The sequence below is a fragment of the Cornus florida genome, unplaced genomic scaffold (assembly GCF_030987335.1).
Source record: "Cornus florida cultivar Cherokee Brave unplaced genomic scaffold, ASM3098733v1 CherokeeBrave_3.0.0_Hap2_Chr03, whole genome shotgun sequence".
Lineage (NCBI taxonomy): Eukaryota > Viridiplantae > Streptophyta > Magnoliopsida > Cornales > Cornaceae > Cornus > Cornus florida.
This window is the reverse complement of record NW_026775573.1, coordinates 22487659-22503118: the sequence shown is the minus strand read 5'-3', so window position 1 is coordinate 22503118 and position 15460 is coordinate 22487659. Positions and strand designations below refer to the sequence as shown.

The 15460-nt window shown below is 33.0% G+C and overlaps 2 protein-coding genes across 4 annotated transcripts; both read right to left on the bottom strand.

Annotated features, from left to right (window-relative positions):
- Window positions 1-5069: 5069 nt before the first annotated feature.
- On the bottom strand, window positions 5070-12914 carry LOC132299910 (pentatricopeptide repeat-containing protein At3g04750, mitochondrial). 3 transcript variants are annotated; one of them, XM_059796798.1, is made up of 2 exons: window positions 9844-12914; window positions 5070-5265 (listed from the first exon to the last, which is right to left on the bottom strand). In XM_059796798.1, exon 1 carries the CDS (start codon window positions 11865-11867, stop codon window positions 9903-9905), a length of 1965 nt encoding a protein of 654 aa, XP_059652781.1. In that variant the 5' UTR covers window positions 11868-12914; the 3' UTR covers window positions 5070-5265; window positions 9844-9902. The 3 variants fall into 3 exon arrangements, with proteins under 3 accessions (XP_059652781.1, XP_059652780.1, XP_059652782.1); XM_059796797.1 differs by lacking the exon at window positions 5070-5265 and adding an exon at window positions 8092-9307 and having other exon boundaries at window positions 9421-12914; XM_059796799.1 differs by lacking the exon at window positions 5070-5265 and adding an exon at window positions 8093-9307.
- Window positions 12915-13017: 103 nt separating this feature from the next.
- LOC132299912 (sec-independent protein translocase protein TATA, chloroplastic) lies at window positions 13018-15389 on the bottom strand. The gene is made up of 2 exons (XM_059796800.1): window positions 14955-15389; window positions 13018-13410 (listed from the first exon to the last, which is right to left on the bottom strand). The coding sequence occupies exons 1-2, from the start codon at window positions 15279-15281 to the stop codon at window positions 13276-13278; spliced, it is 462 nt and encodes a 153-aa protein (XP_059652783.1). The 5' UTR covers window positions 15282-15389; the 3' UTR covers window positions 13018-13275.
- Window positions 15390-15460: the final 71 nt, after the last annotated feature.

The following is a 15460-nucleotide window of genomic DNA, read 5'->3' as shown; positions in this document are numbered from 1 at the left end:
ATACTCACTGGTAATTGTAGAATCTTCCCTCTTCTTTTTCTGCACTATTATCACTCTGCTTGTTGTCTATCGCTTAGCTTCTCACACATCCAATTGCATAACTAATTACGTAGAATAAATTGCAACCCATCATTCCCTCCACTCTCTAATGCAGATTCTTGGTGCAAATACTGTACTCCACATACAATCCAGTTACTAGCAATGCGTAGAAAAAAGCACAAGGGATAACTTTATCCATTCTAGTCTAACTTTACACATACATTAGATGGTTAAATGGATCAAAATTCATGCATGTATATGCTCAGTTCTCAGTTCGAATATCATTACGCGATGAAATATGATCAATCATCGTCAATGGGAAACTCAAGGTCCAGAAGTTGAGGATGGCAGCCGCGTCTTTGTCCCAAAATTATCGGGTTTTGTATATAATAAGCCCGTTGTGCAACAATTTAGAAGACCAAGGGGTGCGACTTTAATGGGACCGTCATTCTGCCTGTATGCTGCTTCTACACGAAGTACCAATCTCACCCGGCATGGACTAATATGATTTCCTTGTGTCTATGTCCGCGTTTTCAAGCATTGCAAAACAAGTGTGATACCCCCTAATTTTGGAACACGGATTGATCAAGTCCGCGCACAAAATCAAGGGATATCAAAACAATTTAAGTATTTAACAAGCACATAATACAAAGATGAATAATAAAGAATAAATAAACCGCTGAAGAAAACTAATAAATAAATATTACTTAATGATTCTCCAACAATTACAATTCGGAAATCCCATAACTCAAGGACCCCTTAAAATATTATCCAATAATCCAATACTATTTAAAAGTACACAAGATGAATAGACGAATGACAGTCTCCCAACTGCGGATCCTCAACCTCGAGACTGGAACCTCTAATAACCTGAAAAATAAATCGTGGGTTAAACCCTACGAGCAAGTTCACTCTACCAGGCCTCTGAAAACCAATAAGCAGATCATCTCTGATCAAAACCAAACCTAATAAAGTTTTAACTTTAATAAAGCACGATATACATGTCTATATATAATTATATATACTATACTAATCACATCCATTAATAGGTTTATTAAATTTCCATACCTATTAAATAATTATTAAAATAATATTCATACCTAGACCAATCTACCATTTCATTTTATAAAAACTCCTTTGACCTTAATCCCATCCTAGTCAGTTGTACAACAAATTATAATAAAAGAAATACTCTATTTAATCCCAACCCGATAATGATTTAAATTGTTTAAATCACATATCCAAAATCCAAGTTTTGACAAATCATCCACGTCTTCCCCAATATTATTTTATTAATGGAAAATAATACACTAACCAGTAAGTACTAAACTATTCTCATTTAAGAATATCTAACCCTAATCCAATCCATACATACAACAACCATAGATGATATTCTAATCATCTAACACATAACAACGTAATTATGCTTTGACAAATCAACCATGCCATTGTAAATATTTTTATTTATATATTGACAATTCAACCATGCCTCCATAAGTATATTTATTTATACATTGGCAATTCAACCATGCCTCCGTGTATGTATATTTATACATTGGCAATTCAACCATGCCTCCACAGGTATATTTATTCATACATTTAATTAGCAATTCATCCATACTTTCCATATATGTATTCTATTCATACAAATATTTAGGTAATATATTTAATCATTTGACAATTCATCCATGCCCACACTTTAACCATGAATTAACTTTAAAATTAACAATACGCTAAATCATACATAGCCATCACATGCATATTATACGCATATCATTAATTTAACAACCAACCTATTAAGATATGCCAAATAAGAATGATAATATTAATCATCTTAAATGATTTATATATATATATATACCTACACATATGTTATTTAATGTATATATGTGTTTAACACCTTCTTTAATAATCCTTGATTATTTAAAATCAATATACATACATACATACATACATATATATATATATATATATATATATATATATATATTCATCCTTCCATACAACTCATAGACAAATTAAACTATATATACACATATATAAATAATTATATATATATATACACTTCCTTCCATAACAAATTATTAATTTATTATATTTACCCACATTAGTGCAACTAAATATGTCAGAAATAGTTTCCTTTAAATACTCCATACCGGTTTAAATAGTTTTCCGACACCGTCTCACTAAAACGTAAATATCTCTTATTAGGATAAGAATCTGATAATGAAATTGGTACCATTGGAAAGAGGACGAAAAATCCTTGAATTTGAGCTCAAGAATGACCCAATTTCGATTTAAGATGACTAAGTTATGACCGTTTTAATTTTATGTCACAAACAGACAAAATAATTGGCTAAGCTCAAACACTACTGTGAGCGCGCCCACACTTAATTAGCTCACTTGAGCTCACACAAACGCACCCACACCAGATTAGCTCACTTGAGCTCACATGTATGCACCCACACCAGATAAATCTTCTGTTGACCAAACTTAATCCATGGTCCAGATTCACATGCGCACTCTTTTATGTACACCGTAATGCACCGAATCATTCCACTTATATTTAAACTATTCCAATGGCCTAGATCAGTGATGTAACCTTTTACTATGCATTCTACCACACTAGATCATACCTCGAATCACCCATCTCCTGATTTATGCGCCGATTCACACAGAGTGCATAGAATTAATTTAAAATTTAATAAAAATAATTCTAAAATAAATTCCAGAATATAAAAAAATTACAAAACAAATTCTAAAAATATTCTGAAAAGTACAGAAAAATTCCAGAAAATATAAAAACCAAAATTAATCCCCTTAGGTCACAGTTCCACCTATACATTGATTTTAATATATATATCCAACATCTACATATACAAATAAAATCCAATAATCCAAAATTAAAAATATATAATAATTCATACTTTTAAATAATCATATCTAAACACAATTTAATAAAATAAATTAACTTGATGCTTTTAATTAATCCAAATTAATAATTTAATTAGAGCCTTAATACTTAAGATGAAATCCTTATAGGTTCTAAGAGGAAAAATAGAGAAAACTCGCCTGAAGGTTTCGAAACGAAACCGACGCTTCAAGTTTTAATTATCTCTTCCAATTCCGACGTCCTCCTTTTCAGATCCGACCTCCTCCTTGTCAGCCATTCTTCTTCCTCTCTCTCTGTCTGTTTTATTTTTCTAACGTGTAAAACCTTTAACCCTAAAGTTTTATGTGTATTTTTATACACCTTAAATTCCAAATCCTATTCCAACTAGTATTATGAATTAAAATAATAACCTTTAAATAATTTATATCTATAAACATATATTATATATAAATATATATTCCTTCCATAATTAACTCATTAGTTAATTAAATCATATATACTTATAAATATCAATAAATATATATCTATATATATATCTTTCCATAACAATTATTAATTAATTATATTTATATATAATTATATATATATATATATATATATATAAATATAATTGATACAAAAGTGATCATTTAAATAATTAAATAACCACGGACCTTCATTAATTAACCCAATAAGGTTTCATACAAGCCCAAGACCACATCTTTTGGTCCAACTTTCCTTAAGCCCAATCCAATCAATTTAAATAAATAAGATAATTAATTAAATACAGAAATTAAAATAACTAATTACATGAAGCAAATAACAAACAAGAATTTACAACTAAGTCATATAATACCAATAAAATCAACACACTAATAATTCAATCAATAATCAACCACACAAACAATCAATCATCATACATAATCACGAAATATAACTTAATTAAAATAAGATAATTAATCTAGCACTCAATAAAATAAAATAAATCATTGAAAAATAAAATAAAATAATTAATCCTAATTAATAAATCTTTTAAAATTATCGGGGTATTACATTCTTCCCCCCTAACAAACGGAATTCCGTCCTCGGAATTCACAAATCCATGAAATAAAAACTTTGATTATTTAATTTCAAATTTCATTATTCCTTTTATCCGTGTGGAAATTAACCCATCCACACATATTCATTATTAGCAGATACATCACGTAATTAGCTAATTCCATATTTATATAATTGATAAATATAAGTACACACTAGAGACTCTCACTGGACTAAAGCAGTTTCAACCGGATAGTGGGTATCTCATGTAAAACGCACACAAAGGTGGTTATGAGTCCTCCTTCTACCAGAGCCCACACATCCTTAAACCCAGCTACCCATCTCAATCGGCAATATACGCGTCCATCCTAACCACCGATCCTGAGACTCAAGCTTATATCATGGCCCATATATGTGTGTGTGTATGTATATATATATATATATATATATATATATATATATATATAATCCATTATATCCACATAAAAGTAAACTATCCAACCATATTATTTCAATGGCATACCATCCAACTATTCCGTTGACCTGACACGAATAAGTAGGACTTAACGCTATGGTTAATCCGTTCCCTTATAAATATATAGGTAGGACTTAACTTCTTTGGTTAATCCGTCCCTGAAATACCACCGTCCCATACCGGTGTATTAAACCATACAATTCATAAATAAATAGGTAAGACTTAACTATTCCATTAATCCGTCCCTAAAATACCTCCATATTATTTTATTGGTGCATAAATCCATAAAACCCATACTTCAAAATCAGAGGAAGACTCAACGATTTATCAATACCTTCTAAATCGGTGTCTTACCATTTTCCTGATAAGACTCAATGATTTACCATTAGGACACACTAACGGACCGAATATAGAATACAATGAATCCTAAACTTAAGCTCTAAGTAAAAGAGTACACAACGCGGAAGTCACACAACGAAAGAAACCCTAAGGACACTTGAACCTGAAGTGCTCTGATACCAACTGTGATACCCCCTAATTTTGGAACACGAATTGATCAAGTCCGCGCACAAAATCAAGGGATATCAAAACAATTTAAGTATTTAACAAGCACAGAATACAAAGATGAATAATAAAGAATAAATAAACCGCTGAAGAAAACTAATAAATAAATATTACTTAATGATTCTCCAACAATTACAATTCGGAAATCCCATAACTCAAGGACCCCTTAAAACATTATCCAATAATCCAATACTATTTAAAAGTACACAAGATGAATAGACGAATGACAGTCTCCCAGCTGCGGATCCTCAACCTCGAGACTGGAACCTCTAATAACCTGAAAAATAAATCGTGGGTTAAACCCTACGAGCAAGTTCACTCTACCAGGCCTCTGAAAACCAATAAGCAGATCATCTCTGATCAAAACCAAACCTAATAAAGTTTTAACTTTAATAAAGCACGATATACATGTCTATATATAATTATATATACTATACTAATCACATCCATTAATAGGTTTATTAAATTTCCATACCTATTAAATAATTATTAAAATAATATTCATACCTAGACCAATCTACCATTTCATTTTATAAAAACTCCTTTGACCTTAATCCCATCCTAGTCAATTGTTTAATCATTTAAACAACAAATTATAATAAAAGAAATACTCTATTTAATCCTAACCCGATAATGATTTTAATTGTTTAAATCACATATCCAAAATCCAAGTTTTGACAAATCATCCACGTCTTCCCCAATATTATTTTATTAATGTAAAATAATACACTAACCAGTAAGTACTAAACTATTCTCATTTAAGAATATCTAACCCTAATCCAATCCATACATACAACAACCATAGATGATATTTTAATCATCTAACACATAACAACGTAATTATGCTTTGGCAAATCAACCATGCCATTGTAAATATTTTTATTTATATATTGGCAATTCAACCATGCCTCCATAAGTATATTTATTTATACATTGGCAATTCAACCATGCCTCCGTGTATGTATATTTATACATTGGCAATTCAACCATGCCTCCACAGGTATATTTATTCATACATTTAATTAGCAATTCATCCATGCTTTCCATATATGTATTCTATTCATACAAATATTTAGGTAATATATTTAATCATTTGACAATTCATCCATGCCCACACTTTAACCATGAATTAACTTTAAAATTAACAATACGCTAAATCATACATAGCCATCACATGCATATTATACGCATATCATTAATTTAACAACCAGCCTATTAAGATATGCCAAATAAGAATGATAATATTAATCATCTTAAATGATTTATATATATATCTACCTACACATATGTTATTTATATGTGTTTAACACCTTCTTTAATAATCCTTGATTATTTAAAATCAATATACATACATACATACATATATATATATATATATATTCATCCTTCCATACAACTCATAGACAAATTAAACTATATATACACATATATAAATAATTATATATATATATATATATATATATATATATATATATATATATACACTTCCTTCCATAACAAATTATTAATTTATTATATTTACCCAAATTAGTGCAACTAAATATGTCAGAAATAGTTTCCTTTAAATACTCCATACCGGTTTAAATAGTTTTCCGACACCGTCTCACTAAAACGTAAATATCTCTTATTAGGATAAGAATCTGATAATGAAATTGGTACCATTGGAAAGAGGACGAAAAATCCTTGAATTTGAGCTCAAGAATGACCCAATTTCGATTTAAAATGACTAAATTATGACCGTTTTAATTTCTAGTGTCGAATTAGGCCAACATAGTTTCCCACGCGCCCCCACGTGCTTACTATGCACTTGCACGCGCTGGATTCAAGCCTCCTTGTGTGCTGGTATTGGCTAAGCTCTTTCAGCTACCGTGAGTTCACCACACCGAATCCATCACTTCCTTTATGCCGCATCCAATGGTCATAAATGAGTGCGCAAATGAACACGCTCACACTAGATTATTTTCTATTAACTATAATAGATCTAAGGTCCAGATCAGCGAGTGCACCATCTTCTCATGGTCTGCAATACACCAAATAATCCCATAGTTGACCAGACCACTTCTATGGTCCAGATACACATGCGCACCAAAGTTTTATGCGCCGCGATGCACCATATCAATTCACATAAGTTTAATTAATCAAATGGCCCTAATTGGCGTATACACCCTATTATCCTACACCGCGCCGCACTGGATCAATTCTTTATTGTGCCGCTGCTCCACATGCGCCAGTTACCTAGTGTGTATATATATATATATATATATAATTATTTTCCTAACAAATAATAGGAAAATAAATCCTAATAAATTCCTAAAAATATCAGAAAAATTCCAAAAAATTACAGAACAATTCTAGAAAATAAAGAAACCATAATTAACTCTCTTGGGTCACAAATCCACCTATAGATTGATTTTAAAATATACATAACACCTATATATATCAATTAAAATCCAATAATCTAAAAATCAAATATAATAGTTTATACTTTTTAATTATTCCGATCTAACCATAATTTTTAAACAAATAAATTTAATTAAAACCTTGATACTCAAGGTGAAATCCTTATGAGTTCTAAGAGGAAAGTTAGAGAAAACTCGCCTGAAGGTTTCGAAACGAAACCGACGCTTTAACTTTAATTATCTCTTCCAATTCCGACGTCCTCCTTTTCAGATCCGACCTCCTCCTTGTCAGCCCTTCTTCTTCCTCTCTCTCTGTCTGTTTTATTTTTCTAACGTGTAAAACCTTTAACCCTAAAGTTTTATGTGTATTTTTATACACCTTAAATTCCAAATCCTATTCCAACTAGTATTATGAATTAAAATAATAACCTTTAAATAATTTATATCTATAAACATATATTATATATAAAAATATATTCCTTCCATAATTAACTCATTAGTTAATTAAATCATATATACTTATAAATCCTATTCCAACTAGTATTATGAATTAAAATAATAACCTTTAAATAATTTATATCTATAAACATATATTATATATAAATATATATTCCTTCCATAATTAACTCATTAGTTAATTAAATCATATATACTTATAAATATCAATAAATATATATCTATATATATATCTTTCCATAACAATTATTAATTAATTATATTTATATATAATTATATATATATATATATATATAAATATAATTGATACAAAAGTGATCATTTAAATAATTAAATAACCACGGACCTTCATTAATTAACCCAATAAGGTTTCATACAAGCCCAAGACCACATCTTTTGGTCCAACTTTCCTTAAGCCCAATCCAATTAATTTAAATAAATAAGATAATTAATTAAATACAGAAATTAAAATAACTAATTACATGAAGCACATAAACAAACAAGAATTTACAACTAAGTCATATAATACCAACAAAATCAACACACCAATAATTCAATCAATAATCAACCACACAAACAATCAATCATCATACATAATCACGAAATATAACTTAATTAAAATAAGATAATTAATCTAGCACTCAATAAAATAAAATAAATCATTGAAAAATAAAATAAAATAATTAATCCTAATTAATAAATCTTTTAAAATTATCGGGGTATTACAGTCATCAAGTTGCATGTGAGCATAAATAAGAGAGAATAGTAAGAAATTCTGAATTGTAACTACAATATTCCTGACACATGAAGACTGAAACCATGTATGCAACTCATTGTAAAAGACAAAAAAAAAAAAAAAAAAAAAAAAAAAGGTGCTATAAAATGAAGCAACAAATAATATCTGGATGGGTTGAACAATTTAGATTCACTGACACCACAAATATTCTTGCTAATATATGACTTCTAGGTTCTGTTATTTTCAGGAGTGACCTTAGCTCCCAAGGAGAAGAGCTAGCTCAGCTCAGCTTGCCAGTGACCTCAGTATCTCTCTCATCCACTTTGAGCTCAATAACAGCAGCTGGGCTGTAAGAGCGGGTTGCTAATATATGACTTCTAGGTTCTGTTATTTTCAGGAGTGACCTTAGCTCCCAAGGAGAAGAGCTAGCTCAGCTCAGCTTGCCAGTGACCTCAGTATCTCTCTCATCCACTTTGAGCTCAATAACAGCAGCTGGGCTGTAAGAGCGTGAGTCAGTGCGTCTTTCGGTTAAATCTCAAACCCGACTCTCCTGATGTGATTGCAGAAGCAGCATGATCAATATATATTCCTCAGTAATGAAACAGTTTTTTGGCGATCCCTCCAATAGAACTTCATCGCATAGTTGGAACATCTAAAGAAGTCTGCAAAAGTGATTCTTCCAATGGCAGGATAAACAGGGGTGATGACTTCTCAATTTTAGAATGTTGCTGATCCAATAGATAGGTCAGTTAGAGTAGTTTGCAGGGAAAATAAAATTTTAGAACTATTGGATCTCAAATGAAAATCCCACAAGAGTCATTGATATACAAGGTAGCCATACCTATAATATAAGCTTAAGGCTACTTTACCCAAGGTTGCGAGTACCATCACATTGTTTTGACAGCTGCATACTAAATCCTGGGAGGAAACTAACCAAGAACCTGTTGAATGTTTACGTATTCTCCAATGTGGGGTCTCCAATACTTTTCAGTTTTCACCAAACCAAAAAAGGGAATGGATGAAGAGGATAAATTCACCAAAGAGGGAAATCCTCAGTGCAATACTCCTTGGTACCGTTAAAGGTTGTGTCAATCTTGCCTATAATCCATGACTTCGGATTTTCTACACTTATTTATGAATCAAGACCCCTTGAAGGGTGGCTGGCAACCAAGAAGGAGCATGCTTTACATAATATGAGGAAGAAGTATGAAATCAGCCACAAATAGCAAATGCGAATAAGAAACTGAGATAAAAGAAAGCGCACCATATATGCACCATCTGTGAACAAAGGTTGCCAATGCAGTATAGGTTCAAGATCAAGCCTCAGTCCAGCAGTGGAGATTGCAGGGAGTCCAACAAAATTTCATGTCCCAACTTCATTTCTGTTTTCAGACAAAGCAAGATGGACTGGATCTCTACCCACCTCGCATTTCTCTTATCCGTAGCCACAAACACGTGTTTAATCCCACCAACAACTACACTGCTCCAACCAGCAGTCTTCTTCACCCCCCTGTCTTCCATGATTTCCCTGATCTTGTCTGAATATTTCCACCTCCCAACTGCAGCATATATATTAGACAATAGAACATATCCGCCCTCTTTCTCGGGCTCTAATTTTAGCAGCTCTCTCAAAGCTATCTCAGCTATTTCAACGTTTCCATGAGCTTTACATGCACTAAGCACCGCCCCCCAGATGGACCTGCTTGGTTGCATTGGCATCTTGTCAATCACAGATTTAGCCTCGGCCAGTCTCCCTGATCGTGCAAGAAGATCCACCAGGCACCCATAGTGCTCGACTCCTGGTTCAATACCATAGTTTTCTGTCATACTCTTGAATATTCTAAGCCCTTGATCCACAAGTCCTCTGTGGCTGCAGGCAGTGAGAACTGCAACAAATGTCACATGATTGGGTATTGCATACTTCTGCATCTCGGAGAACAAATCCAAAGCTTTGCTTCCATGACCATGGAATGCTAATCCAGTGATCATAGTTGTCCATAGGGTAACATCTTTCTCGGTTACTACCCTAAAAACCATGAGAGCTTTTTCAATATTTCCGCATTTGCAATACATGTCTATCAATGCAGAACCTAAAAAAGCATCTATTTTCATCTGCAATCTAACTACTAAGCCATGTAACTGTCTCCCTTGGTCCAGAGCTCCAATTTCTGCAGCACCAGAAACCAAGTTGACCATTGTGACACCGTTGGGCTGAACTTTCTCGGCCATCATGGAACTGAATAATTTTCTTACCATCATATAATCACCCTTCAGGGTATATCCAGCAATCAAAGAATTCCAAGAAAGAAGATCCCTACAAGGCATGGCATCAAAAATAGCATGGGCATGTTTCATTTCTGCTACTTTGGCATATCCAGAAATAATGGTGTTCCCCGAAACAACATCCCTCTCCACAAAAGCATCAAATAGCCTCCTTGCAAGGTCCATTTCTTTGCACTTCACATACATGTCTAAAAGAGCATTACCCAAGATCAAATTCCAAGACTTCATCAACTTTCTCCGCTCAAGCCACGCGTGAACCGACTTCCCCAATAGTGCATCACCCAGATTCCCACAAGACACAAGCAAACCAATCATTGTATACTCATCAGGCTCAAAGCCTGAACCCACCATTTCACAGAAATACTCTAGCGCTTCCAAGCTGTACCCTTTCTTTGCATATTCCACAATAACAATATTATACGAAACAGCATCTGGACTAGGCATTTTCCTAAACACCTGATGTGCAAGACCCAACTGTCCATTCTCCAAATACAATTTAATGAATGAATTCTGCAAATACCCAAAACTCAACAACCCAATAACAATGGCATGACAATGAATTTGCTTAACTTCTAGTAAACATTTTGAAGCTTGCAGCAAAGAAATGAGGGTATGCCCATCTGGGTAAACACAAGACTCGAGCATAGACTTGTACAGAGCAAATGATTGAATTGATGAGAAAGATGAAGCAGAGATCATGGTGTTGTATATATATAGATTGGGATGCGGAGTGAAGTGATTGAAGAGTGAAATGGCCATGTCTAGGTTCTCAGGGTGAGTTTTGGCTGAGAACAAGATGAGTCTGCTCATCGGAAAAGTTTGACCAGTGAGATTGTTCTTCATCATTTGAGCCAATATCTGTCTGAAATGGTCTCTTGAAGTGCAATTCTCGAGTGAAACAAGAGTTGGGTGATTGAGAGAGAGAGAAACTCTTGGATCCCAATTGGAGTTTTGGATGTTTGAAGCAGAAGTGAGAAAACGGACACCACGTCCATAGCGGTGCATGGATGGACATTCATGAGGTGCTTAGAAAGAGAGTGACTGTTTTGGTCTCCACATAACAAAATTGAAATTGTAGACCAACCATAGATTTTCTATGGCATTTTCAACAATAAAGTAAGTTTATAGATTACTAGAACAAGAACTCAATTTATTTATGTTGTTAATTTAACGTACCTGACCACGCTAAAATAGATATAAGATATAAGAATACTACTTGATCCACACTTATATCATCTATTCATTATATTATATATTTATATATATATCGAGGGGCGATATTCTCTACACTTGCCCTACAATTTTTTTTTTTTGTTTTTTAAAGTAAATGATGCGTAGTAAAAAAAGACCTCTAAACTAATTAATGCATCGTCTCTTGTTCTGTTGTTCTCTGACTACTCTTTGCACGGTAAACTTTTCCTTTTTACCTTCTTTATAAAATTGTACATCATCAAAATTTATTGTGGATATATATTAATTTAAATTTTATGTATTGAAATAAGCCTTATGTTATATTTGGGAGCATTGAATTGAGACCTTAGTAGATTTAGAATTTGAAGAAATTTATAGTTCAACATTATATTAAAATTTTTCCAACTTTAAATCCAACTATTTAATTCTCCCAAACGTTAGTGAACTAATTCATACATTTTGTTTTATTTGATTTTACAGTGAGATACCATTACATAAATGTAAACTTATACAACTATGGTAAAATTTCATAAATGTGGTGTAAGGAATTTGTCCAAATTAATGAACTTGGTCTTAAACCTTACCACACAAATAATAATAATAATAATCCATAAGCAATCAGTCGACAAAAAATTAAATTTTGACTAGTGCCATGGCATCTAAACCTTGTTGACTGTAGTGCTAACTCAAACAAATTGGACTCTCATAAATCTCCCATTAGCTGGAGTAAGTCTAGCCGTACCTCGGGTCTTCTCAACCCTAAGAGTAAAATTGAGTAATGCTATGGTGAGGACGCTCTTACTGTGCAAGTTCAAGATTAAAATAATACAAATACCATTAATCTCCTTGGAAAACCTGGTTATGGATTTTATAGGAAGCATATATATGACTTATAACCAGCTCCATCCAATGTGATGGAACAAACAACTTCCAGCACTCTTTTGAAGCAATTCAGTTCGAGAAATGTGCCAAAATGTGGTTCATATCCTTCCACTAAATAGGAAAAAAGAATAATAAATAATAGTATTTTTTGGCCAAGATTGAGCTGGCCTAATTGTTCCCAACTGATCACTCAAATTGAACAACCAAAACATGATTCAATTCATTTAAGCTACAATTCCCAACAGAAACAAATCTACATAGAACAAAATGGACTCTCTAACCGGTTAAGGCAACAAGACTAGCATAAGGAAATACATAAATTGTTTCAATATTTCTACACTCATGAGTTTTCTTTAGTGCTTGGAACCTTGATATCTAGTTTCTCCTCTTCACTGACTGCTGTAGATTTCTCGATGGAGGAATCTGAAGTAGAACCAGGTTCTTTTTTCAGCTCTGATTCGAACTCCTTTGCTGCCTGCACCAGTTAAAATATGTATTAATGCTCTGCAACTGTCATATGTTTAATCAATCAGGAGTTGTATTATTAAATAAAAACTTAGATAACTAGATTGATCACAATAAAGCTTTGGTATTGAAGCTGGTTAAAATCATCTATCAGAGAAAGATTGGCATCTGATCATAGTCTCTTGTCTCTTCTCTCTTCTTGGCAGTTGGTAATAATAAATGCATGAGGTTTTTTTAGTTATCGTTGAAATTTAATGTTCTCCTCCTAACAATTTGGACATAGTAATTAGAAACCACACCAATTTAATCAAACACATAAACAAACAAAAATGTAGTACTAAAATATTATGTAAAGGATGTCTATCAAATGATCGTGTTTTCTTTAATATACAAGTTGTCACGCATCCCGATAGGATCGAATTATATGTAGTTAATTGTTCTATTAGATAAACTTGGTAATTTTGGCGCAAGCATTAGCTTTAAAATGCTCTATAATTCCTTAAAGACTATCCTTGCATACAAAAGATATCATATACTGACTACTCTGGTATACAAAAGACCTACACGGTATACAAAAGACCTACATTATAGTTTAGTGAGCTAGGCAAGTGACCAAGAGAGTTTGTGAGAATTTAACACCTCAAGAGAAGATTACAACTCAAGTTATTTGGTGAGAGAAAATGAACCCCACCTCCTTATATAAACACTGGGATGGCTATTATCTGTACAAGTATCACTAATCCAATGGTAAAGAGAGTTCTAAAATTAGGTTCTAAAAGTGTCCACCAAACCATCTCTACAACTCTAGAAATATCTAGACAGTGTACAAGACAAGTCTAGAGAACTCTAGCTACTTTGTACAATTGTAGACAAGTTTAGACAACTCCATACTTCGGTAAAGAAATCCCGGAAGAATCCGCAACTGTGTAGAGAAGTCTAAAAAGTTCATGCTCCATGCAGGCTGCCATGACATGTCTGTTGTACACCTCCGTGATGTAACCTCTAGGGGCGGTGTTTTTTTACTTTTATTTTTTATTTTTATAGCGCATTGGTATATGAATTCAGACCTAAAACATGGTTCTTTAAAGGCCCAACCAAACACGATCATAAAAGAATCTACTTTTTCGAGCATTCAAAATTTATACAAAATTCTCCACAAGTAAAGTCCACATCCAATGTGTGTCGTTTTGTATCTATTATTTTTTTTTCTTTTCCCCTTTCATTCTTCAAATACCCATAGACAACCACAATCACATCTTCTTCTCTACCACTATTTTCAATTTTGTTACTGTTCAAAACAGAAAGCATGTTAAAATGTTAAATAAAGTGCACCCAAACAGGCTTACCAATAATACGAACAATAGAACTCACATACATATATTTATATGTATATATAGATCATGTATATCTATGTATGTATGTGTGTGTATATATATATATAACCTAAAATAAATCAGCAAAATAAGCTCCAAAAGTCCACAAATCAAAATCCCATAATTGAAAGATACATAATATATAAGAACAATAATTGAAATGTGAAGAGAGAGAACAGACCTCTTGGAAGCTCTTGACGGTCTTGCCGATGCTGCGGCCGACTTCGGGCAACTTCTTGGGGCCGAAAACAAGGGCGGCGACGCCGGCAATCACCACCAGCTCCGGCACCCCCAGACCGAACAAACAGTTGCAGGAGAGACCCCTTGATTTGGCTCTGGTTCGACCCAGAACCAGACTACGATTGACCCAGTTTTTGGTGGAGAGAGTATTGTTGAAAAAACAAGAATTCGAGGCAGAGAAGGAAAGAGACGGTGAAGCACTTCTTCGATTTGTTGTAGCACAAGGTAGAGAGAGAGGGAGAGTTGCAGATGAGATTGCTATCTCCATTTTTGCTTTGATTTCTTGGATTGATTTTGGTCAGCTTTGGTATAATTCTATCAAACTGCGTTGAGTAGGAAAATTTGAGAAAAGACCCAAAAATGTGGATAATATAGTCATTGGATGGTGGCTTATGAATGGACGACTTAAGATATGCTTTGGGTTTTCTTTGGGCCTGGGCTGCAAAT

Excerpts from the sequence above, each read along its gene's own strand:
- LOC132299910 (XM_059796798.1), bottom strand. The coding sequence starts at position 11,867 with ATGCACCGCTATGGACGTGGTGTCCGTTTTCTCACTTCTGCTTCAAAC.
- LOC132299912 (XM_059796800.1), bottom strand. The coding sequence starts at position 15,281 with ATGGAGATAGCAATCTCATCTGCAACTCTCCCTCTCTCTCTACCTTGT. Across the intron at positions 13,411-14,954 it reads CCGTCAAGAGCTTCCAAGAG|GCAGCAAAGGAGTTCGAATC; the intron begins GTCTGTTCTCTC and ends TAACTGGTGCAG.